Source organism: Peromyscus leucopus, chromosome 11, assembly GCF_004664715.2.
Source record: "Peromyscus leucopus breed LL Stock chromosome 11, UCI_PerLeu_2.1, whole genome shotgun sequence".
Lineage (NCBI taxonomy): Eukaryota > Metazoa > Chordata > Mammalia > Rodentia > Cricetidae > Peromyscus > Peromyscus leucopus.
In genome coordinates, this window is record NC_051072.1 from 51,897,223 (window position 1) to 51,924,785 (window position 27,563).

Sequence of the window (27,563 nt, forward strand, 5' to 3'; positions counted from 1 at the left end):
AGCATTTTACTTATTATTACTGAGCACTGTTGGTGCAAATGCAAACCCCACAGAAAGAGGCAAGTAATATGTTAGTATTATTAATAAAATAGCTTTCTCAGGCTACCTAAAAGAATCTCAGGAACTAGCAAGGAGTCTACAAGCTGTATTTTAAGAACCACTGTTTTTCAAGAACTTGAGGGATATAAAGTTTCATTACACCAAAGACTCTACAAGCTTTTCCTTTATGCTATGCTATAAATACACTTTTTAAATAAGATTAGCAGACAGAAAAAAAAGTTACTTTAATCTAATTCAAGTTTTCATATGAAATTAAATTTATCCTGAATGCTTATAAAACAATCCATATTTACTCCACTAACATTCCAGAATATATAATTTTAAGTCTTATAAAAACCCAGACTCATCTTAGCTGTACAAACAGTAATAAAATAAATACCCTATAATATATATAACAAAGCCACAAGTCATTATACTTAACTGTAACAGAACTTGATTTTGTGTTGCTTCATCTTGAGGATCCTAAGGGGGAAAAAGAGTAGGTTTTTTGTTTTTGTTTTTGTTTTTTTTGTTTTTGCTTTTGTTTTTTTAGAGAATACTTTATTAGTTTTTGTAATCAAACCCACGTAGATAAGACCTTACATATTTAATACAGTGTGTTACCCCTGTACAAATGGAAAAAAAAAATTAAGTTCAACATTTCTAGACCAATATGGCTGTTAATTTCTGTACAATGCCAACTCAACACGGTAAACTGGGATACTTTTTTCCAAAGTTGTCTTTTTATATAAATATAAATATAAATATACATATATATATATACATATATATAATGTTTTTATTTCCAAACTAAGAAATGACAACCTAATGAAACAAACCAAAAGCATAACACTCTAGAGAATTTTTACGTTAGTGTTTCTTAGCTTTTTTAATTTTTTTATTTTTGAGATTATAATATAGTTACCATACCTCCATTTAAACTCTTCCTTATATCCCTCTTTGCTCTTCTAAATTGGTGGTCTCTTTTTCATTAATTGTTGTTACCTTCGTGTATGTGTGTGTGTGTGTGTGTGTGTGTGTGTGTGTGTGTGTATTCCCAAAGACACAAACTATAGCATGCTCAGTCTGTATACTGTCACCATTGGGTATTGAACAACCAATTGGCGTGCTCTTTCCTAGGGAAGACTCCCTCTCCCACTCTCAGCATTCCTTATTTGCTTGTACTTCTTTGTGTAAGGTTGAAGCCTTGTGAGCTTTTTTATTGTGGAAAAAATATACATAACATGTGTCATCTTAACTATTTTTAAGTGCATAGTTCTGGGGCATTAAGGAACTTACATTTTGCACAACCATTACCACCATGCATTTCCAGAACTTTCTCAACAGAAATTCCTCAGCTCAAAGTCGATGTCGTTTAAACACAAATTCCCCATTTCCTTCTATCTTCACCCATGGCAAGCTACTTTCTGTCTCTATGAATTTGATTCCTGTAGGAATATCATGGAGTAGGAACCATACAGTATTTATTATTTTGTGACTAGCTTATTTGACACAGCACAAGGCTGATCCATGCTGTAGTATGTATCAGTATTTTTTCTTGTTTAAGGCTGAATAACTTCCATTGACTATATAGCACATATTACTTATCCACTCATCATTTATGAACACTTGCACTGCTTCCACCATTTTTGGCTATTGTGAATAATAAATACTGCTACAGAATAATTCTGCTGTGAACATGAGTATAAAAACTTACTTCAGGTCCCTATTTTCTCTTCTTTCAGGCATAGATTCAAAAGTGGAATTGCTAGATCATATGGCATTCTATTGCTTAATTTTGGGAGGAATTGCCATTCAATGTACCATTTTACATCCATACTTGCAAAGCACAAAGGTTCCAATTTTAGGACATCCTTGCTAACCTTTATTTTTTATTGTTTACTTCCTGTAATAGTCATCTTAATGAGTGTGAAATTGTCCCCCTAGGGAGATTTAGTTTGCATAGTTTCTTGTGCTTATTAGTTGTTTGTATATCTTCTTTGGCAGAATATCTATTCAAGTTCTTTGCTATTCCTCCTCCTTTTATTTCTTTATGGTACTGGGGACTGAACCAAGGGCCTCATACATTCTAGGCAAGCACTCTACTACTAAGCTGTAACCTCAGGCCTCATTTTAATTCTTTTACATTCAGACAGTTTTCCAGTATGGTCTTGAATTCACTATAGCCTCAGTAGTCCCTAAACTTGCAATCTTTTGGTCTCAGTGTCCTGAGTATGAGATATTACAGGGCCATCCCACCATGTCTGGCCCTTTTCTCATTTTCTAATTGACTTGTTTTTGTTGCACTGCAAGAATTCTTTATATATTCTGGATATTAATCTTGTGAGAGCCAATGCTACATTTTAAGTTTTAATGACTATGCCTAAGAGATCCATGAAACAAAAATGCCTCTGATCTGCAAGCCCCTTGCCTAAGGGCAGATAGTTCCTGAAATGCTACAAGCTATTGTTTGCGGGAGATAACAAGCCACATATTTTCATTCCCCTAAACAAGTTTGTTTGACACATCTGCACTGGATGTGCTTGATCCCATGTGAGCGGGAGAAGATACAGGCAGAAGATACATCAGGATGTATGCTTGGCCCTGATTGGACCTGATGGGAAATGCAATGAATTATGGGTTTCCTTCCTAAGTTGCTACAAACTGTGATTCTGGGCCATTTCCCAGGACCCCGGGTATGGACCTGGCCAGAGCCCATCCACCTAGTCAGTATTTAATTAAAGTTTGCTTCAAATTTGGTACTGTGGTAATGGTCTTATTCTTGATCAGTGGGATTAACAATCTCATATCACAAGACTTGCAAATATTTTCTCCCATTCCATGGACTACCTTACTCTGTTAAAGTATCCTTTCATAGCTGAATAGTTTTTAATTTTTATTACATCTAACTTAGCAATCTTTTTCTTCTCTATACTTAGAGTGTTATTGAAAAAAATCACAGTTAAGCCCAATGTCATGATAATTTCTATTATATTTCTTCTAATTATTACTTAGTTTATGTATTTTCCTTAACTTACTTCTATAAAATAAATTATTACTTTTCTCATTACTATGACTAAATACCTAACAGAAGCTGGGCGGTGGTGGCGCACACCTTTAATCCCAGCACTCAGGAAGCAGAGCCAGGTGGATCTCTGTGAGTTCGAGGCCAGCCTGGTCTACAGAGCGAGATCCAGGAAAGGCGCAAAACTACACAGAGAAACCCTGTCTCGGAAAAAACCAAAAAAACAAAACAAAAAATACCTGACAGAAGCAGTTTAAAACAAAGGAAGATACTTTGGCTCACAGTTCAGAAGATGTAGTAAACTATGGCAGGAGAGTTACAGTGGCTAAGCACTGGGGTGGCAGGAATTGTGGCACAGACTGCTTACATTTAGTAGACCAGGAAAAATAGTACTGGGCAAGAACCTCCTGACCTCTGACTCACTAGGCTTTACTTCCTAAAAGGTTCCACAAGCTCCAAAAATAGTGCTCTCTGCTGGAGACTGTTAGGGAATATTAATTTAAAGTGTGTTACTTTTGTTTATGTTACATTTGTTTAACTGTGAAGCTGTGTTACTGTGCCTGTCTAAAACACCTGATGGTCTAATAAATAACTGAATGGCCAATAGCAAGGTAGGAGAAAGGATAGGCAGGGCTGGCAGATAGAGAGAATATATAGAAGGAGAAGTATGGGAAAAAGAAAAAGAAGTAGCCAGGGAAGGAGGAGGACTCCAGGGGCCAGCCATCCAGCTACACAGCAAGCCACAGAGTAAGAGTAAGATTTACAGATGTAAGAGAATGGGAAAAGTCCAGAGGGAAAAGGTAGTCAGGATAATTTAAGTTAAGGAAAGCTAGCTAGAAACTAAGCCAAGCTAAGGCTGGACGTTGATAAATAAGAATAAGCCTCCAGGTGTGATTTATTTGGGAGCTGGGTGGCGGGCCCCTCAAAAAAGAGCAAAAACCTCCAACAATAGTGCATGTATGAAGTTATGCCACTTGGGCTGATAATATTCTGCCAAATAGCCACAGACTAACAAACATTCCAATGCCAGACACAAGAAATCTTCTTTGGAGTTGTTGAACAGGAGAGTTCAAGAGACTTTCAAAAGAATAGAGGCTACTGCTGCTGCCCTTGAATGCCTCCAGGGGGTTGAAGGTGAGTCCCTATTGCTGACCACACCATTCATGTCAGACACAAGACCTGGAGGATCTAAGCTGGGTCTGAGGACAAGCTTTCATAGTATCAGGAGGGGCAATGGAAGCTACAAGGGAGGAAGCAACCAACAGTCCTACCTGGTGCAAAGCTTATGGACTATAATGACAACCAGCATGGTAGGATAGCCCTAAGGGTGCAATGGTGGCACTTAAATCTTAGTGGTAGCCAACAGCTCTCTAATTGAACTTAAGGCCCCTTAGATGGAAAGAAACTATGCCTGATACTAAAAACCTAGTCAACCACCAAAGGCTAGTGAGGTCATGGATCTTAGAAGAGAACACAGTACTGCCATTTTACAAAACCAGCATAATTCCTAACTGCATTCTAAATATCTATCTTTATATCCATAGAAAAGTGTAACTTTCAGCCTTCATCAAAGAAACTTCTCTGCAACCAAAGAAGACCATTATGGAAAAGCACAATTAATTAAAATACAGAGAATCGAATGTTGGTGGGTGCCCAGCCACAACTGATACACCTACAACACAACTTTGGCAACTAAGGCTTGGGGAACATCACAGAAGAGATGGCAGAAAGACTGTAAGAGCCAGAGGACCAGGAAAGTTGCTGTGAGATTATATCTCCTAGAAAGGGCAGGGATGCTTCACTTATGATACCTTAACAATACTGTTACCTAAACAAGACTGGAAGAAGCACACCAATATATGTATAACATGGAAAGAGGAAATCAAACTACAGGCAACTAAGGAATGCTGAAAATAGGAGAAACAGTCCTCCTCAGGGAAGGGAGAAAATAATATAATATTTTAATTTAAAAATAAAGTGAAACTTTAACTTAAAAAAGCTTGAGATAACAGATATAATTATAAACCTACTACAGCTAGCCAAAGGTAATCAAAATAAAATCTTTCCCCCTTGTTCTATGATTTTCTTCAAATAAATGTTTCAAAATTTGAAAATAAATTACCTTTATCTTCTCCAATTAATGTTCATGCTATTCACTGATTATGCAGCCTACAAACATCAGAGTTATCCACACAAGTCCCATGTGTATATATATATCCTTCTACACAGACTTTATAAAACTCAAGAGACTCAAAGGTTGGAAGACAAAACTAGCCTCATCCCAGAATCAGTTTACTAAAAATGTACCTACATGCTTTTAGATACAGCTACTAAGGAAATTAGAGTCCCTTCTTATAGTTCTTAGTCTCATTAATAAAATAATTTAAGAATGGACTCAAATGGAAACTCAAAAAATTTATTAGCATTTAAAAGAAAAACCCTAGGGCAGACAAGCTGTAAATCTCAGCAGCTAACCAGAGCATGGAGAAGGGGGGTAAAGCCAACTTTGAGATAAGTTGGCACAGCAGTCAGCCACACAGCATAAACAGGAGCTTTAGAGGAGTAAGAAAGCCCAGGGCACAAAAATATAGATAGATAGATAGATAGATAGATAGATAGATAGATAGATAGATAGATAGATAGATGATAGATAGATAGACAGACAGACAAACTAAATGAATGCCTGAATGACTGACTTAGGCTCTGAAAGAAAAAGACAGAAGAAAAGAAAAGTTACATTCTTTTGAGTCAGACAGCCTAGGACAAACTACATGAAATTTCACAGGGGTTGTGCCAGGAAGTGAGAATTCTGGGAAGGAAAAGTATAGTATTTCATTAAAATGATACTCAAGTGTGAGTAAACCCACACACACAAATGCATGTGCACCCCCCCTCACGCACACACGCACACACACACATACACACACACACACAGAGGAGAGAGAGAGAGAGAGAGAGAGAGAGAGAGAGGGAGAGGGAGAGAGGGAGGGAGGGAGGGAGGGGGAGAGAGAGAGAGAGAGAGAGAGAGAGAGAGAGAGAGAGAGAGAGAGAGAGAGAGAGAGAGAGAAGTGAGTCAGGTATAGCAGCAATCCCAGTACTTAAGAGGCAGAAGCAGCTTCCTCGCCATGATCTCATTAACAGTAAGCCAGAATAAACCCCTCTTAAACTGCATATGTCAGGCATTTTGCCCCAGCAATGAGAAGTACCTAATATGTGTGTTGGCTCACTATTCTTTGAAACAAAAACTCCCTGCAATGAACACCCCCTGGGCCTCTTAACAGTTCCATTAGGCAAAATGGTGCCATGATAGTCCCAGGCTGACCATCCAAGGTAAGAACTCCTGCCCTGAATGTGGAAGAAATATGTCTTTTAGGAGTCTAAAGCCAGCTCCCCAACCCCCAAGGAAACAGACAATAAAAACCCAGACTTCAGAAACCCTCCATGCAATGCTTACTCTCTAGCCTGCTGGTTATCTGTACCTGGACAACACACCTTTGCTTTGTCCAAGGTTTTCTAATAAATCTGTCTTTGCTTAAAAAAAAAAAAAAAAAAAAGGAAGAAAGGAAGGCTCCCAAACTCAAGGCCAGCCTGAGCTATGTAGTGAGTCCCAGACAAGCCTGTACTACAAAGTAAGATCCTGTCTTGAAAACAAACATATACATGTATGTATCTTCCCTTCCATTCCTTAAGTCTTTGTAGGTAGATGTGGTAATATTTTATTTGTGGTTTAATAAATAAAGCTTGCCTGGAGATCAGAGGAAAAAGGCCAGCTTTTATAAGTAAACCAAGAAGTCAGGCAGTGGTGGCACACGCCCTTAATCCTATCACTTGGCAGGCAGGATCTCAGTGTGTTCAAGGCCACACTGGAAGCAGCCATGTGTGGTGGCACACGCCTTAAATTCTAAAATAAATTAACCATGGAGGTCTGTACAGACAGACAGGAAGTGACAGAGCTGTGTAGGAAGAGGAAGTGATGTAGCTGAATAGAGAGAGCAAATCAGATGGCAGAACAGCAAGGCATATAGACATGGGTAGACAGGAAGTAACTGGCATTTGGAAGCTGCAGAGCTGGTGAGGTAAGGTTGGCTGGTGGCTTTCCCTACTTCCCTGATCTCTCTAAGGCTTTCACCCCTATATTTGGCTCCATGTTTTTAATTTACTAAGACCATTTAGAAATTCATCTACAGGTAGGTATCCCAGGTTGGCTCACTTAACCAAACCAAAGTGCTAATTAAATTATGCCCTACTTCCCCCAATAGTTTTGCACTAAGGAGAAGCAAATAACTCTTAGACTATCTACACACACACACACACACACATTCACATACACAAGACAACAGAGGGTCTTTAATGCTGTATATCTCAAATTACACCACATAAACTTGTATTCCCTTCACAAAATTTAAAATGAACTGATACAAAATAGAAATGAAAAATCCTAATTATTATATCCTATGTCTAACCTCTGTTCCTTTACTACGTTATCATCACTGAAAAAGAAAATCGAGAGAATAAAAAGGGAAATATTTTAAATTCCCTGTCCTAAAACAAATGACCTTCATCAAATTTGCAAAGAGATTGAATGATTGCTTTTTAAAGGTATAATAACTGAACAAAGAAAGAGAACCAAAACAGTAACAGACAAAAAAAAAACCTTATAATTAGTAATGTGCCAGATAGTGGTTCCAGATTTGATAGGCATATGTTCATAAATCATCAACGCACCTGTAATACCAGGTCCTCACTAAGAGTTGGCATCACCTTATTTTTATTCTTTTGCTCTTGTGAATCCTTTCCAAGTTTGAGCCCAAGGTGAATCTCAGGAGAAGGCATGCCTATAATGAAATATAATTAGTTTTATTATTCCACTTTTAGATGAATTCAAGCATTGTATAAATACGGTAAAATGTCATTTGACAAGGGACTAATGTTATATGTTATTAAATGGTAGGGTGAATGTTTAGTATATATGAGTCCTGGACTGAGCAAAGTCCAAAAGATTATATATCACAGTTTCTTAACTGTGACTTTTATATGTCAATATTTTTTAATTATTTCTTGGTAGGGGGTCATGCTGCACTGAACAAAACAGTGCTTGGTATTTCTTGGCCTCAGGATGAAGGGATGCAATGAGTATGTACAGAAAATTTTATACACTAGAACTGGGAAGATGTCTTGATGAATAAATTGCTTATTGTCATTTTGTTAAAGCAGCCCAAGCTAAGACACACTTTGTCATTCAATATAAAAAGTTCCCTCAGAAGTAACTACATGATTTCTTCCAAGTACACTAATGTACTAATGGTGCAGAAATAATCACACAAATGAATTTACATACATGCACAAAGACAGGTAATGTGGCATGGCCCAGCAAGATGGCTCAGTGGGTAAATCTGCCTCCTGCCAAGGCTGACCACCTAAGTTCAAATCCCTAGGCCATACATGGTAGAAGGGAACCAACTCTCACAACTGTCCTCCCCCCCCCTCACACACACACACACATAAATAAACCAATTTATAAATTTATTTAATATATCAGAACCATAGTATTTTAAACAGAATAAAATGGAATAATCATTAACGTATTAGGACAATTAGTTTACTACTTGAAAAAATAAAATTAGAAAATTAGAACTCTTCTTTTCCCATATGCCAAAATATTCTAAATATATTAAGCATAGGAGAATGAAAGCAGGCTAGAGATACAGCTCAGCTAGTAGAGCACTTATTCACCCTAAAAGCACCAGGACATGAGTTTGGCCCTAGAACACATGTAAAAATGCTAAGTGTAATGGCACATGCTTATAATCCCAGCACTGGGGAGGTAGAGACAAGATAATCTCTGGGGCTTACTAGACAGCCAGTTTAGCCTAATAAGTGAGATCCAGTCTGAAATGCAGACAGCATTTCTGATAATGAGACCCAAGGCTATCCTCCAGTCTATATGGGCACATGCGTATACACACGCACACATGCACACACGTATGCAAACAAATTTTAAAAGAGATAAGAGCCTATCACTCAACCTATGTAAAAACTCACTTCAAAATTGATAAAATACCTTAATATAGGACAAAAACTTTTAAATTTCTAGAAGAAAATGCTTCAAGATTCAGGCATAAGAAACAATTTTCTAAGAAAGGACACCAATAGCACAAGAAATAATCTCAAAAATAGTCAAATGAGATTACATGAAAATAAAAAGCTCTGCACATCAAAGGCAACAATGACCACAATGAGGAGACCACCTACACACTGGGAAAAATATCTCTGCCAACATCAGATATAGGATTGGTATCTAGAGTATATAAAGAACTTCAAAAATTAAACACCAAGAAAAATCATCTAATCAGAAAATATGGTGATACACACCTTTAATCCCAGCACTCAAGAGGGAGAGGTAGGTGGATCTCTGTATCAGATCTCAGTCAACCTGGTCTAAACAGTGAGTTACAAGATAGCCAGAGCTACATAGTGAGGCACTGTCTCAAAAAACCAAAACCAACCAACCAAACAAAATGTAATGATGAACTGAATAAGAGAATTCTCAGTAGGACAAACACAAAGAGCCAATAAATATTTGAAAAAAAATGTTCAACATCCTTCACTGTCATGGACATGCAAATTAAAAGTGCTGAGTTCCAGTTCACCCTAGTTGTAATGATTATCATCAAGAAAGCAAATGCCAAATGCTGGTGAGAATTGGAAAAAGAGGAACCCTTATATACCACTGGTAGTACTGTAAACTTTTACAGCCATCACAGATGTTCCTTAAAAAATAAAAGTAGATGGCCGGATGGTGGTGGTGCATGCCTTTAATCCCAGCACTCGGGAGGCAGAGGCAGGTGGATCTTTGTGAGTTCAAGAGCAGCCTGGTCTAAAGAGTGAGATCCAGGAAAGGCGCAAAGCTACACAGAGAAACCTTGTCTCAAAAAACCAAAAATAAATAAGTAAATAAAAGTAGAATTGCCATATGACACAACTATAACACTCTTAAGCATATACCCAAAGGACTCTTTTTTTTTTTTTTTTTTTTTTTTTGGTTTTTTGAGACAGGGTTTCTCTGTGTAGCTTTGCGCCTTTCCTGGAGCTCACTTGGTAGCCCAGGCTGGCCTCGAACTCACAGAGATCCGCCTGGCTCTGCCTCCCGAGTGCTGGGATTAAAGGTGTACGCCACCACCGCCCGGCTCCCAAAGGACTCTTAATCAACAAATCATAGAGATACTTACATATTCATACTTACAGCTGCACTGTTAACAATAGCCAGAAAGTGAAAACAGCCATCAATAGATGAAGAAAATGTGGTGCATAAACACAATGCAATGTCATGCATTCATAAATAAAAATGAAATCACGACATTTGCAGGAAAAATTAATGGAACTAGAAATTATAATAAAGGAGACACAGAAAGACAAATATTGAGTCAGTGAGAAAGCTCAGCAGGAAGAAGGGCCTTTTCTCTTTAGGTAGGGATCCACGACACCTCCCTCAGGCTCCTGAAGAATGGCTGTGGGAATCATCTAACTCTATATAGTAAGTCTGCTCCTGGCCTTAGAAACCAGCGAAGCTGGGCTGGAACCATTACTGATACCCCATTTGAATGTTAACGATGATTGCCTAAAGGCTTCCCTAAGACCTAGACAGCTGACCTGACAAGTTGGGAGTAACAGGAAAAACAGCTTCCAACACTTAGTAAATAAGAGAAACTAGATTCTCACACCTACTACATTACCAATGACCTAACTCCCGTTGCAAATACAAAAAGTATGAATAACCAAAAATATGTCTCCTCCAAAAATTATTCTTGCACAGTAATGTCCCCCAAGGAAAGTGACTTAAATGACATACAAGAAAATGATTTCAAAATAGCAATAATAAACAAGATCAAAGTACTCAATAAAGATATGGTAAATGTTGAAAAGAAAACAAAAACAGATGAATGAAATAATAAAAGCAATTCAATATATGAAAATGGAATTTAAAAACCAAGTAAAATATCTGAAAAAAGCCAAAATAAATGAAAACTTAAAATAAAAAATTAGGAAATTCAAACAAAAATTTCAGAGTAGAGATTCACTGATAAATTAGATCAAATAAAAGAGAGAATATCAGGTCTTCAAGATAAGTAAATGAACTGGATTAGAGAGAATGTTGAATTTACACACACACACACACACACACACACACACACACACACAGGAAATCTGGAACACTATAAAAAGACCAAATCTATGAATAATAGAAAAAGAAGAACAGAATAAGGGACCCAGATCAAATGCACAGAAAATATTTTCAACAAAGTCACATAAAACTTTCTTAATCTAAGGAAAGAAATGCCTATCAAAGTCCAAGAGGCATACAAAATACCAAATAGACAGAACCAGGAAGAAACTACCCAGATCATATCAAAACACTAAGTTGTAGAGGTTTATCCCTCACTCCCACATTTCCCCAAAGTACTCTTGAGTAGGAGCAACAGGAAATATTAGTTAGAAGGATAGAGGGGGGAGAAACAGATAGAAAATATAGGATAGCCTTGAGAGGGCCTGGATCCTAATCCATTAGGCCTTGACTGTCTCTGCCCCAGGGTACTTCAAGGAATGCCAAGGGGTGGAACAAAAGACCTCTCCCCAGCACAGTCAAGTGCAGACTATCTCAGAGACCTGCACTCAGGCCCATGGTCCAATCATCCGCTCTATGCAGACATGCTGGGTAAAGCCACTAGGAAAAATGAACTCCAACAGGTTCTCCCCTTCTTAACATATAAAAAACAACTCCCCGCCGGGCGTTGGTGGCGCACGCCTTTAATCCCAGCACTTGGGAGGCAGAGCCAGGCGGATCTCTGTGAGTTCGAGGCCAGCCTGGGCTACCAAGTGAGCTCCAGGAAAGGCGCAAAGCTACACAGAGAAACCCTGTCTCGAAAAACCAAAAAAAAAAAAAAAACAAACAAAAAAACAACTCCCCATTAAAAGCTCACAGCAATCTCCATAGCTGTCATACCTCCCTGTATGAAAGTAGAGGATGATAAAGATGGCATTTCCTTTTTTGTATGTGTCTAAGGTGACTACAACAGTCTTAGCTACATCCAGCCCTTTCTAAACCAAAAAACTCTTGATGCAACTGTATCAAACTTAAATACTTCCTTAGCTTCATAATTAACATAAACAAGTTAACAAGTTAACATAATTCTAACATAAATATTGCTATACATAGTTAAAATTCTCTCAATCTTAAAGCAAACTCTTAATAGAACCATTTGAATTTCTTGCTAACAAAACACAGGATAAACTTCTGATGTGTTCACATCAAACTTAAATACTTCCTTAACTTCACCAAACCATGGTGTATTAATATCAACAAGTTAACATAATAACTCTAACATGAACATTACTTATACACCATTATAATTCCTACAAACATATATTCAAAGGCAATATTCTCAATATAAGTATTAATACTTTCTGACAAACCTACATACAAAAACAATTTCTTAATATAACTATACAAAACATAACATTAATTCACTCAAGTAACATTCAAATGTTTTTTAATTAAATAGACTGAAGAATATTAACACTCCCCTTTTTCTTTATAGTTTTTTAGAAAATCCAAGCTTCTTTATTTAAACAGTTTCATTTTCAAGTAGTTCCATTTTTACATAAACAGTACCATAAAAGTTTCATTTTTAAGATAAAACAATTCATGAATCACCACAGTTAATAAAGCATATATGCATACACAAAACTGCATCTTGAGCCTAAGTAGAAAAAATAAATTTCTCCATTTAAACAGTTCCATTTTTAACAAAAATAATTCCATAAAACAGTTCCTACATCATCACCATAAGTAAATGCAAAATCGTCCCATTTAATGAAATCATTACTGTCCATTTCATTTCTTAAGTCCCAAAATTCAAATAATAAATTCTGGTACCAGCCTTCCAAATATGAAGAAACTCATAACCAAAACCTTTATGCAGTTTTATCTTATTTTTTAAGTTCAAATAAATTCTGGGACTAGACTTCCACATCCAAATATGAAGAAACGTTTTAAAACCAAAACTTTTTGCAGTTAACAATTTTAGTTCAAACAAGCATCTCTGCAACTTTTGTTCTCTGGCCAGAAACATTTTTAGTTATAGTAGCATTTTATAAGAGTCTTTCCTACAGGGTGAAAGCTATTAGTTACATAAGAGTTGGCTGGTGCAAAGTGCTTTCAAGAGAGACTTTCTTTTAGCTATCAAATAGAAACTGCAAGGTTTTTGCTGGTAGCTCAGGTTTTTCTGTGCTGTACTGATGTTCCATGGATGCCTGGCTGTGGCTGTTGTGCTGGCTCTGGCATCTGCTTCTGAAATCACTCAGACTGCCAGCTTTCAGTCTGCTAGGGACACTACCTTCTGTGTCCCAGGTTCCTTCGCCATATACATTAAGCATAGACTCACATTCAACATATACTTATATATACTTCTGCTGCGGGCCGCAGAAATATATCATAAGAACTCAGCTGGTTATGGCAAAGTCACTACCTGGAGGGATCATGGAATTCCTCCAGAGGAAGCCAAATCCCAAGGAGTTTTTGGTGTTACTTGGCTTGTTATATATCAGCTGTATTCTGTTATGAAAATCATGTGTGCCTTCATAGCTTTCCCAATTGACTTTTCCCTAAGAAGGACTAACAGTGTAGACTGAGCACTCTCTGGACATACACATTCCAGGTAATTTGGAGAACATCCTCAGGGAAAGGCTTTCTCTGGAATCAGATTATCTCCCTTGGCCACTTTCAAGGACTACAGGAAACACCACCCAGGTGGGCGCCCATTGTTAGTCCCAGGTGGACTAACAATGATAACAGCCCACATGCAAGTCTCCTGACTTAAGGTAAATTCCACAAGGGGACACCGCCTAGGCCAGGTAGACATTAAGTAATAGCTTTACACAATTTAGCTCAGACCCCTCCTTTCTTACAGCCTTACTAACTTTATAGACCTCTAACTACTTACCTAACCACTTCCAGGAATATTTAGATAAACTTCTGTGCTAACAGCTATGCTCAGCCAGAACTCCCAGTTCAAGCCTCCCTGTATCACCAGAGGCATCTAGCTGTACACAGGTTGCCTAGAGACTGAGCACACTTTCCCCCACCCTGCAGAAAAACGGCAGACAGCTTGGACAGATAGGAGCCACAGGAAAAAAGAAGACAGTTTTATTTTCTCCCATTGACCTAGCAACTTATAGATTTTTAACATCCTTTACCAAACACATTTAAGGTTATAGTTGTGCACGTAAGACCCCTCTTCTTAGATATTACCCATATTTAGCCTTTAGTTGATTCATTAGTCACTTCCCCTTTGGGTCACAAATGGTAATTAACAACTAGTACCCCTCTTAGTAATTCTTATCAACCCTCCATTTGATCCTGATAGTGGACAATCACTGCCTGAGGAAGTTCAGGCTGAGTGTCCTGGGTGGAGGGGAGGATTGTGATTTTGGGGAGATATATAACTGTAAAGCAGAGGACAAGACGAGAAAGAGAGAAGAGAATGGAAGAACGAGATGGGTAAGAACTTGAGAGGAACGAGCTGAGATGGGGAAGAACTAGATTAAAGAGCTAAAAGAGAGGACTAGAGGAACGAGATGGAAGATGAGGAAGAGCCAGATGGGGAAGAACAAGATGAGGAAGAGCCAGATGAGAGAGAAGGAGACAGGAGAGGAGCTGATAGGGTAAAGAACTAGATAGATGAGAACCTAGAGGGGACAGAACTAGATGAAGGAATTAAGATAGAACATAGAGGGGACAGTAGATAAATATAGAGAGAAATCATACAAGAAAGGAGCTAGACATGAGAACAGAACTGAAGCTGTGTATAAAGGATGTTATGCCAGAGGAATTAAAGCGAATGGATCAAAGAACTCTGAGTGTGTAGACTGATTTACCGACCCTAAAGATTCTCTGCTGGTTGATAGAGCCTTCCGCGGACCCTGGGAGGGGACTATCGAGGGGCTGGACCCCCATAGTCCTCGTTATACTTCTTACAAGCTTATATTCTTAAGGAAATTCTATAGGACTACCTTAGAACATTTATTTCTTATGTTCATACAAGTTTATATTTGTAAAGAAATTCTATAGGACTACATCAGCAAATACACTTATATTACTACATGTCTGAAAGAAATTCTATAGATCCATCTTACAAACTTATATTAAGCAAATACTCTGGGCTACCCTTAGCAAGTATCTAACTTAGCAAACACCTAAAAGATTTCTTAACAAGACAGAGAGTAATTTTCTTCAGACTTCATTTCAAACCCAAAAAGTGAATGAGAAGAAAAGAGAATGAGAAGAAAAACCTTCTAAGGGGAATAATGTATTTTTAAGTGACTTAGCTCTGTTAAGACTATAATCCTTGGGGTAAAAATATTTTTTCCCAGTTGTCTTTCTCGCCAGGCTCTCTATCAGCTGTTCCAGGTCTGGCAGAGAGTTACTCTGTGGTAAATGGCTTCTTAGCTAGGGACTGTCCCTTTACCCAAATTCATAACAGCTTCCCTTTGCCATAATTCAAACATTTCTGTTATAGTGGAACTTTTGGTTTGCTCTACCAAAAAGCTTTGATTCAGGATGAGGGTGAAATTACCATATTGAACTGTCATAAAGCTCTTGGCAAAAATTTCTTGCACAGTTATTAGGCAATATAAGACATTTTCCCAAAGGAGCCTGTATATCAGATCCTCTGCTGATCAAAGGCAGAGCAGCTCCTAGCTCCAATTCTCTTTAGCTTTTTATTGAAGCTGACATTCCTCTGTTCCACACTCATTAGTTCTCAGAAGGTAAAATTAAGCTTTCTAACATTGCTTTGAAAAGAAATTTCACTTTCAGTTGAAAAAACAGTTTTTCCAGGCAGTGTCACCATCTTTATCGGAAAAACTACCTTTCCCAGAACGCATTTCTCTACATCAGCCTGCTGTTACAAGTAACCTTTCAGATTCCATTTCCTATAGTTCTTTTCATGTCTGGAAGTCAACTTCCAGCTCCCTTTTACCGTGCTTGCTTTTGTATTTTGAAAAATCAAGAGTAAACAAGTTTTCTTTGCTATGAGAGGTTTCTTGAGTCAAAAGATTTCTGCTCTCCCTGAACTGTTTTTTGTAGGTGTTTTTCTTTCATCAGATACTGGCCCCATCAGAATCACACCTGCCTCATTAGTACTCATGGAGGTAGACACTCCTGATACCAACATTTCCTTGGGCTGTTCATCTGCCCCAGCCAGTCAGGGAAAAGCAACAAAAGCACTTAAAACAGAACTTTCCCACAGCTCCTTCAGAGAGACTTTCCCTGATATCTCTTCCTGCTTGTTATTAAGGGAAGTTTTTGTAACCCCAAGCTTGAATTAGGACAGGTGTTATTTCCCTAATCAGGCCTTTCACCTGACCCTCTGTCCAAGCAGGTTGTGTCTACTCACATATACTCAGACCATGGTTTATTGCCAGAGGGAAAATACGCTTCAGGGTTTCACTCCCTCTACTCACTGGGAGTTAGTGGGGGAAACTGAAAGTGCTTGATACAAAGCTTTTCTCAGAGAAATTTCTTTTGGCAGCCATGAATACTGAGTAATCTCACCTACCAACCTGGGGCTTGTAGTCAAGCGGGTAACTGTGCTGTTCCCACTGGCTCTGGCTTTGCTTACACGCTAGCAGTTTTCCCTCAGGTCCTCACCTTCCTGCCACAGCTCCACGCTCAAGGAAGCTGTTGACAACTGTAGGAACCCTAGCATCCCCAGAATGCACTTAAACTCAGAGGTGCCAGCTAATCACTTCTCAGTTGTTGGTTAGAAGTAAGGATACAATGCCAACAGAGAGGGTTTTCATTACTTCAGGGGATCTTTGTGTTAGGGTGATTGTGAGCAATCTTTTCATTCTGATAGACGCTCACCCAGAAACAGTTCCTGATGCCTCAGCTGCAGCCATAGCTGAGAGGCTCCGCTTTTACTGCTTTGTCCGAGCCTGCAGTTTCCTGCCCCACTGGGCTCTCTGTGGCTCTTAGCCCACACTCTCCCTTGTGTTTCTTCAGGGGATTCTGACTGCTGCTTTTTACTGGCTTAAAGAGACAGAGCTTAGAAGAGAGGTTTTAGCCTGTTCCAAGAGGTTTTTTTTTTTTTCCTTAGAGCGAATCACAGATAATTTCCCTATAGAGGTCCAGGTGAATCTAATTTTGCCCTTACCAAAAGAGAAACTGAGAAAGTTCTGAAAAGCTTTTTAGATTTTTTAGAGAGAGATTTAAGTTTTTTTCTAAGAAAGCTTTTAGTTTGAGAGAACTTCTGTTCTCTAAGCTTTTGACTTCATGGTCAAGAGGAAACTAATTCTGTTGGTATGATGTTGTGAAAGTGCTCTCAGGCACTGCTGGTGAAGCAGAGAACTTTTGTTTCCATCCACACTAGGGGAAATCTCTTTCCTCTGCTGCTTGGACTTAGGATTTTAGCTGTCCCCAGGCTTTTTGGCTTCCACAGGAATCTTTTTTCTGCCCAATAAATTCAAAGAGGAGCTTTTATCTTCCCGTTAAGCTCAAAGAGGATAGTCTCCCCCCCCCCCAGTTTCACATTCAAAGCCCCAAAGTTAGAAAATTACAGACTTAGTTTCTCTGTCTTATCCTAAGTTTCATTTATTCTCTTTTACTAATTTTTTTCTACACTACCTTACTACTCTTCTAAGTTTTTTATTTACCCTATATTACTACACTCAACCTTCTTTATTTTTCATAGAAAGAAATTAAGAGAGACAGGAGAAATCTTGATAGAGAAGATTGTACACTTCGGCCTAATACTTGGACATCCTTCCAGTCCATTTTTTTCTTTTTCTCTTGAAGATAAAACCCTCTGCCTTATTTAACTTTTTCCACCACAAAACTGGACCATACCTCTTCAACTGGCAGTACCTTACTTCTATTTTCACCAAGCACTCTAGATAAATATATATATATATATATATATATATATATATATATATATATATATAGTTATTATTTTCCTAAGGACCTGTTCAGTGGCGCCATCTTTGGGGGTTTATCCCTTACCCACACATTTCCCCAGAGTACTCTTGAGTAGGAGCAGCAAGAAATATTAGTTAGAAGGATAGAGGGGAGAGAAACAGATAGACAATACAGGATAGCCTTGAGAGGGCCTAGATCCTACTCCATCAGCCCTTGACTGTCTCTGCACTAGGGTATTTAAAGAAATGCCAAGGGGTGAAGCAAAAGACCTCCTCCCAGCACAGCCAAATGCAGACCATCTCAGACACCTGCACTCAGGCCTGTGGTCCAATCATCCTCTCTATGAAGACATGCTGGGTAAAAAGCCACTAGGAAAAATGGGCTCCAACACTAAGTGAAAGAACAGAGAAAAGATATTGAAAACACCAAGTGAGAAAGATCAAGTCACATAGAGAGGCAGGCCCATCAGAATTAACTGCTGATTTCTCAATGGAGACTGAAAGCCTGGAGGGATTGGGCCAATGTTCTATAAGTTATTAAAGAGCACAGATATCACTATTATACCCATAAAAGTGATTGGTCATGATCAAAGGAAAAGGAAAACTTGGGAGATTTTAAAACAGATTTTTAAAAACTATGACCAGCACAGGATACAGAAAGGAAGGCTTAGATCTGAAGATCTTAAAGCATCCTTAAGAAGACACAAGAAACAAACAATTCCAGGACACTGAATCAAAGTGGTTTAACAAAGGTAACAAATATCAAGAATTAACACACGTGGTTCAGTAACTCTTAATATCAATGGTCTGAAACTCCAAAATACACAAAGACTAACAGACTGGATTGTATTTTTGATGCTTCCAAGAAAGGCACGCCTCACAACCAACAGCAGACACCACCTTAAAGTAAAAAGGTGAAAAACATATATCTGACAAAATAGACTTCAAATAAAAACTAGTTAGAAAAGATGAGAGAGGCACTGTATACTCATTAAAAGGAAAACCGCAGGATATTATAATCCTAAACATATATGTACCAAACATAGTAGCACCCAATTTCATAAAAGAAACTCTGTTAGACTTAAGATCACAGATGGATTCCAACACAGTGATAGTGGGTGATTTCAATACTCTGACTTTCACCAATGACAGGTCATCTGAAGAAAAAAATAAATAGAACTCTGTAGTTAAATGACATCATAAATCGAACAGACCTAACGGATATTTACAGGACATTCTGCCTAAACACCAAGGGATACACATTCTCAGCAGCCCATGGAACTTTCTCTAAAACAGACCACATATTGGGACACAAAACAAGTCTCAACATGAGGATTGCACAGCCTAACTTGATGATACATGAGGTTGTGCTTCCAAATACATGTACATACATAAGCAGTTACTCACACACACATGTCTATCTACACACACACACACACACACACACACACACACACACACACATCTTATTGATGAGAGATAAATAAGAACTATAATGACATACATGTATGAAAAGGCTATAAAGGAATTCTTACTCTGTGTTCTAAGTTTTAAAAATAATAAGTCATGAAAATTTTTTAAATGTTATTTTGTACTTTTTTTTCCAATTTTTTTTTTGTTTTTTTTGTTTTTTGTTTTTTTTTTGTTTTTCGAGACAGGGTTTCTCTGTGTAGCTTTGCGCCTTTCCTGGAACTCACTTGGTAGCCCAGGCTGGCCTCGAACTCACAGAGACCCGCCTGCCTCTGCCTCCCGAGTGCTGGGATTAAAGGCGTGCGCCACCACTGCCCGGCTTATTTTGTACTTTTACAAGTAGGTTTTAGAGTTAAGCTAGAGATTAGAAGATGATGAGAAGAGCTGTCCAGGAGCCACCTCAATACTTCTGGACCCTTTCCAGGAGCTCTACATAGCCTCTGGAAGCTACAGTTCCCATTGCTATCCCTATCATAGGGTCTGTTATAAATGCATGAAAGAAACTGTGTAAAGAAGAGTAACATAAAATAAAAAGTTAACAGAATGATAATACTTGGGACACTGACAATAGCTAAAGTTTTTTCTCACCTTTCCACATTCCATTTACACCAGGATGAAGAAAGAACTCAGATTTCGAAGATGTGTATCGATTCAAGAGCAACCTTTTAAATGCAAAAAAGAAAACACAAATTAGATATTTCCAAAACAGAGTAACATTTAAATTATCATTTTTGTAAATTAAATTGCTGAAATTCTTTTATACTACTATAAATACTTATATTTCAAAGTAGTATTTCAGAAACATTTACTCTAATATAGAATTTATCCAGGGCTGGAGGGATAGCTCAGCCGTTAAAGGCTAGGCTCACAACCAAAAATATAAGAATTTATCCAAGAAGAAAAATGTTCACTTATTCATATTCATTTTACAAATATTTTGTCATTATGTTTGATTTAGGAGAACAAGAGACAGACATTAATAGCACTTGATTGCCTTTAATTAGGATTGTCTTAGTTATTGCTGTAATAAATCACCATAGCCAAATGCAACTTCGGTAAGAAAGGACTGATTTTGGCTTATACTTCCATATCACAGTCCATCATAAAGTGAAGTCAGGGCAGGAACTCAAGCAGGGCTGGAATCTGGAGGAAGGAGCTGAAGCAGAGGCCATGGAGGAGTGCTGCTTACTGGCTTGATGACCATGGCTTGCTCAGCCTTGCTTCATATATCATCCAGGAGCACATGCCTAGGAGTAGTACTGCACACAGTGGGCTAGACCCTCCTACAGTCTTCTACAGGTTCATGCACATCAATTCACACATTCACATACACATTTTTTTTATAGAGATGCCATTTTCAAAAAAGAGGACAAAAGGGGCATTTTCAAAAAAAAATTCTAGGGACAAAGAAGGAAATATGGAGAACTTTTTTATTACTGTGACTGAATTAAATCCCTTTTAATTATGTGACAAACTTCAACAATTCAATTATCAAAATCACAGCTATATGTTACGGCTCAAGCCTGTAATCTCAGCACTTGGGAGACTAACCTAGGCAGAGTCCTTAGAGTTCAAAGCCAGCCTGGGCTATACAGTGAGTTATAGGCCAGCCTGGAATAGGAGTGACACCCTGACTTAAGAAACCAAAATCTCAAACATTCCATGGATGCAGTATTTTAATAATAAAGTATAACTTTTTAATATTAGAAAGATGAAACACTGAAAAAGTATTTTCCATTAAAAAGGGAGTGAATTTAACAGACTGAACTAAAAGGAAATTTTCCAGGTTAAAATCTGATTGGAGATTTAAAACAATTTTCACTGGTTATTAAAAGTATAATGAATTTTTATGACAATTAGGGTTTCAATTTTATGTGTATAAAAACTTTTGCAATTCAGTCCTAACATCATGTTAAGCCTTTAATTCAATTAAAAACATCTAATTAAAACATGCTTTCAACATAATGGTCTAAAGACAGTGTTTAGCAGCAGTCTGTCTTCATCAGTAGTAAAATCTCCATTTTGGCACAGATCTTGATCAAAATGGCTACTTTCAGGAGCTAATTTAAGGTGACTATTTAAGCCTACATCTCCTATGCTTTGCTCTCTCCCTCCGACCTTCCCTTAGGTTATTTTTATCACCACATGAATATAGTGCTAGTATGTCCCTGAGGGACAAACTCAACCCCTATCTTTCAGGCTAGTTAGGTCAAGGCAGCCATTCATTATACATAATTCTAGCACTAGGGAGGCTAAAGTTGGAGGACCTTGAGCTCAAAGCCAGCCTGTGGTATACAGAAACACTTTGGGTTTTTTTGTTTTTTGTTTTTTAAGGGAGGGATGTAAATGAACCTAAAGACACAGTATGAAAAACTATACAGTCTGATTCTCCAGGAGAAAAAAATTTAAGTAGAAGTTCAGGGGTTTGAGAGACTATATGTCAAGATCCAAAATGCACATCAAAAAGAAAGCAAAAGAAAAGAGATTGGGGACTGGCAAGACGGCTTAGCAAGTAAAAGCATTAGCGACACAAGCCTGCCAACCCGAACTCCATCCCCAGAACACAACAAGTAAAGGCACAAGGAAAAGATGGAGTCCAAGAATTGTCCTCAACCTCCATATGTGTGCCACAGCATAAGCACCCACACACACATCCTTCGTGCACATACATATACAATAACAAATAATTTTTTTATTTATTTTATTTTACAATACCATTCAGTTCTACATATCAGCCACGGGTTCCCCTGTTCTCTCCCCTCCCACTCCCTCCCCTTACCCCCAGCCCACCCCCCATTCCCACCTCCTCCAGGGCAAATCCTCCCCTGAGGACTGCGATCAACCTGGTAGACTCAATCCAGGCAGGTCCAGTCCCTTCCTCCCAGACTGAGCCAAGTGTCCCTGCATAAGCTCCAGGTTTCAAACATCCAACTCATTCAATGAGCACAGGACTTGGTCCCACTGCCTAGTTGCCTCCCAAACTGATCAAGCCAATCAACTGTCTCACCTATTCAGAGGGCCTGATCCAGCTGGGGGTCCCTCAGCCTTTGGTTCATAGTTCATGTGTTTCCATTCATTTGGCTATTTTTTTCAATAACTGAGTAAAACCAAAATTACAATAACAAATAATTTTAAAAAGGAAATTAGATTGGGGTAGGAAAAGACTATTTAAAGAAACCATCTTCAAGAAGCTCAGATAAGTCAAAACAAGTAAACAGAAAATGTCATTCCTGACGAAAAAGATGAGAGGAGAAAAACTGCTCACATGCAAGAGAACTATAATCCAAACAGATGGGGGCAATGCAGCCACTGTTAAGGGACAAAACAAGACACTTTCCAGAATGGCAGATTATGAAACTCCATGCATTTATTAAAATATTCCCTGGGTGCCAACAGGAGTAAATACTACTTGTGTGTACATTGAAAAAAAGGGAGTGATGCTGCACATATATAATCCTAGCGGGATTATTGTGAGTTTAAGGCTGGCTCAGGCTATATAGTGAGACCCTGAAAGAAGAAAAGATGAATGAAGAAGGGAGGGGGGAAGGAGGAGGAGGAGCAGCAGCAGTAATCTGGGTATTATTCTTTACAACCGTTGCTCAGCGCCCCCAAATCTAATCAGCCACCATCTCCTACCAAAGGTTTGCTGGGGTTTCTCTCATCTGCCACATCGCCTTCAACCCACTGCTACTTCCTTGTCACTTTCTTCTCATTCCAGTCTGGAACCGATCTGAAACCTAAGCTCTCCAACCTTGCTTTCAGAAAGGAATTCTTGCTTCATTAGTAAGAGCTTTAAATAGATACAGAATCTTTTTTTTTTTTTTTTCACTCTATAGACCAGGCTGGCCTCGAACTCACAGAGATCCGCCTGCCTCTGCCTCCCGAGTGCTGGGATTAAAGGCGTGCGCCACCACCACTCAGCTTAGTTGGCTAAAGCACCTGTCTTGTAAATGCAGAATTTTAACCCCCAACCTCAAGTCCTGAACCAGAATCTTTAATTGGTTTTTCTAACTCTTTTCTCTTAGGCTCTTTTGGAGGCTGCCACCCAGCTCCCAAACAAATCACATGGAGTCTTATTCTTTCTTATGAAAGTCTGGCCTTAGCTTGGCTTATTTCTAGTCAATTTTTCTTAAATTATTCCATCTTCCTTTTGCCTCTGGGCTTTTGTCTTTATCCTATATACTTTTCTTTATTTCTTACTCAGTGGCTTCCTGTGTAGCTGAGTGGCTGGCCCTTGGAGCCCTCTTCCTTCTCTAGTGCCTAGATCTCTCCTCTTCCCAGATTTCTCCTATTTATTCTCTGCCTGCCAGCCCCAGCTATTTCTTTCTCCTGCCTAGCTATTGGCCATTCAGCTCTTTCTTGGACCAATCAGGTGTTTTCGACAGGCAAAGTAACACAGCTTCACAGAGTTAAACAAATGCAGCATAAGAGAATGCAACACATCTTTGCATCATTAAACAAATGTTCCACAGAATAAACAAATGTAACACATCTTAAAATAATATTCTACAACAGGAATCTACAATTTAACAGGGCCCAGGTGACTCAAAAGTGCATAAAAATGTAAAGCCCTAGTGTAAGGCATGCAAGGCAAATAGAAATCTGATTAGGATACTTCTCCACTTAAAACTGCATAAGCATCCTATTAAGGTCTACACTCGACCTCACCTGGATCCCTCCACATCTATTTTACAGTTCTGAAGAATTTAATTTGCTTATATACTTCAAAATGCATAACTCGGTGCTATGTTCCACATCTACATCTACGCCCACCCACTTCCTTATCCAGGAATACCTTTTCCTCACATGACTAAATCCTATGCCACCTTCAAGCTTCTACTCAGAAGTCAACCATAGCAAACTGACAAATAACTAGACTGTGTGAGGTAAAAGTTCATCTGGGCTGCTAAACCCACATCCCTAGACTTCAGATATTATACTGAAGTTATTTAAGTGTTTCTCCAGGCCTAGTTTTCTCAGAGGCAGTGGCCTTGTATTTTTCGACTTTTTTTCCTGCACCTAACACTGAAAATATGTTCAAGAAAGGCTCTGATAAGCTGAATTTAAAAAAAAAAAACTTATTTATATAACTATTTGTGTTTATTGGTGTTTTGCCTGCATGCATGTCTGTCGGGTTCCCTAAAACTGGAGTTACAGACAGTTCTGAGCTACCATGTGTGCTGTGGATATCGTTCTATATAAATAAAACACTGATGGCCAGTGACCAGGCAGGAAGTAGGTGGTCAGGCAGGAAGTAGGTGGGACAAGGAGAGAGGAGAATTCTGGGAAGCGAAAGGCTGAGGAGAGAGACACTGCAGCCACCGCCAGGACAAGCAGCATGTGAAGACTCTGGTAAGCCACCAGCCACGTGGCAAGGTATAGATTTATAAAAATGGGTTAATTTAAGATAAAAGAACAGTTAACAAGAAGCCTGCCACGGCCATACAGTTTATAAGTGATATAAGCGTCCTAGTGATTATTTTATAAGTGGATTGTGGGACTGTGGGGCTTGGGGAACCTGGAGAGAAGCCCTCCAGCAACACATGTGGGTGCTGGGAATCGAACCTAAGTCCTCTGGAAGAGCAGTCTGTGCTCTTAACCTCTGAACCATCTCTCCAGCCCTCTCTTATTCTTATAACACGTTTCCAGTTTAATACAAACCTGTTTCCCTGTTATAGGTATTGTTTGTTTGTTTGTTTCGAGACAGGGTTTCTCTGTGTAGTTTTGGTGCCTGTCCTAGATCTCGCTCTGTAGCCCAGGCTGGCCTCGAACTCACAGAGATCCGCCTGCCTCTGCCCCCCGAGTGCCGAGATTAAGGGCGTGCGCCACCAACGCCCGGCTCCGTTATAGTTCTTAAAAAGAAGCTCTGTGAACCATCTCCCAGGCCAAAGCTTAAGTTTGGGTGAAGCAGTCCTTGTCCAAAGTACTTGGCCCCAGCATAAGACAAACGGCTTTTTGAAATGTCATGAACCCACCACCATCATTCCGTTTCCAGCTGGGCTCGGAGGCCTGACGGTTGTCACTGCTCACCGTGACCGGGCCCCAGGCTCTAATCTCACCCACCAGCCCTGTCCTGCTGGCGGCCATTTCCACTCAAAACCACAGAAAGCCTAGCCCGGCGGCTGGGCAGGGGCTCCGTGCTCAAGCCCTCAGGGCGGTCACCTTCTCCAGGGCAGCTCCTCCTCTTCCAGTTCGTTCTCCGGCACCGACCCCTCAATCACTGTCTCATCACTGTCACTGTCTGAGGCCTGGGCACCTTTCTCCATCTTCGCCCCTCCCTCAAGGCTTTTTAGTCTCCTCCTCTAGTTCCGCCTTCTCCGCAAGCAAAAGGGCTTTCCGCGGAGGGGGGAAACCGAGGGTTTAAAATAACAACACTAGTGACCAGAGGAAAGGCCTCTGCGGACGGCGGAGGACGCCAAAACAGACGCGTGCAGCACGGTCGTCGACGCCCGGGCTCTCCGGAGCTCGTGCTGATGCTCGCCATCAGAGCGCAGCCGCACCACACGTCAGGGCGGCGCGCGCAATCCCGGGGCTCCGCCCCGCCCCCGGCTCCCTGAGGCTCCGCCCCTGGCTCCCAAGCCCTGGCCGTGCTCCTGAGGCTCCACCCCGGATTCCAGGCCCCGCCTCTGGCTCCCAAGCCCCGCCCCCGAGAGCCCGAGGCTCAGTTGCTGGTTCCCAAGTCACACCCCTAGCTCCCGAGGCTCCTCCCTGGCCTCCAAGCCCCGCCCCTGGCTCCCGAGGCTCCTCCCTGGCTTCCAAGCCCCGCCCCTAGCTCCCGAGGCTCCTCCCTGGCTCCCAAGCCCCGCCCCTAGCCCCCAAGGCTCCTCCCTGGCTCTCAGCATGAAAAAAGCTGGCCCTGAATGAACGCTCTGTTCTGACTGCTCAGAGTTTCTGGTCCGCCAGGGTATGGCCAGCCCCCAAGGCTGGATGGCACAGTTTGCTGGTAATTCTCATTCAGGTGTCTTCATCTCCCTGCACGTCCCAGCGGCCGTGGCTCCAGAACATTCTGAAGCCAGAAGGTAATCTTAGACCCTGAAGGTTTTGCAATCCACCAAGTGGCTCCTTACTTCTTTTTTTTTTTTTTTTTTTGGTTTTTCGAGACAGGGTTTCTCTGTGTAGCTTTGCGCCTTTTCCTGGAACTCACTTGGTAGTCCAGGCTGGCCTCGAACTCACAGAGATCCACCTGGCTCTGCCTCCCAAGTGTTGGGATTAAAGGCGTGCGCCACCACCGCCCGGCCGGCTCCTTACTTCTTAATCCCTTTGATATTGCCTCCCTAGGTGTCCCCCTAAGTAAGTAAAAGAAATGTTTATCAAAGGTTTTCAGATCCGCTAATCTAATAGACATATATTTTATATTTTTCTCACAACTCTGTAAATTACTCTGAAATACAGATTGTATAGGAAAAGTATAAATGCTTTTCCCTTTTATCAAATGTTAGAATAGTGGTGTCTAGCAACACCCAAAAATGATTATTTTCTCAGTGAAGATCTAGGGTTTTTTTTAAGTCATTTGCTGCTTTTTAAAATGTGTCACATACACACACACACACACACACACACACACACCAGTGTATGCGCGCGCGTGCGTGTGTGTGTGTGTGTGTGTTGTGTGTGTGTGTGTGTGTGTGTGTGTGTGTGCGCGCGCGTGTGTGTTTTTAGGCATAACACAGTGTGAGTGTGGCATTCAGAGGACAACTATTTGCAGGAATTGGTTGTCTTCTTCCACTGGGCGGGGCCCAGGAATCAAACTCAGGTTGTCAAGTTCAGCAAGTGTTTTGCCTCCGTACCTCACACTCTGAGGTGACGTTTCACATTTCATGTGATTCAAACTACCTGGAAGCCTTTTATGTTCGTAGAGATTGAAGCTTGGGGCCTGGTGTACACTGGACAAGCACTCTGCCCTTGAGCCCCATCTCCAGGCTTCTGTTTACTGAAGTCAAGATGTCTCAGAGTTCCCTGGGCTGACCTGCATGCACTCTGGAGCCCAGGCAGGCATCCTCCTACCTCGATCTTCAGAGTGGTTGGGTTACATGCCCGCACCACCAGGCCCAGC

General features: G+C 40.0%; 1 protein-coding gene across 1 annotated transcript in view; it reads right to left on the bottom strand.

Moving 5' to 3' along the window:
* The window catches only part of Ankrd31 (ankyrin repeat domain 31), a 156,631-nt gene extending 130,675 nt beyond the window's left edge, over positions 1-25,956 (bottom strand). The window contains exons 1-4 of the mRNA XM_037209485.1: positions 25,673-25,956; positions 20,099-20,172; positions 7,790-7,899; positions 482-522 (exon numbers count right to left, since the gene is read on the bottom strand). Of these exons, the coding sequence (XP_037065380.1) occupies positions 482-522; positions 7,790-7,899; positions 20,099-20,172; positions 25,673-25,776 (329 nt within the window). The 5' untranslated portion in view covers positions 25,777-25,956. The remainder of the gene's footprint in view (positions 1-481; positions 523-7,789; positions 7,900-20,098; positions 20,173-25,672) is intronic.
* Between the last annotated feature and the right edge of the window lie 1,607 nt (positions 25,957-27,563).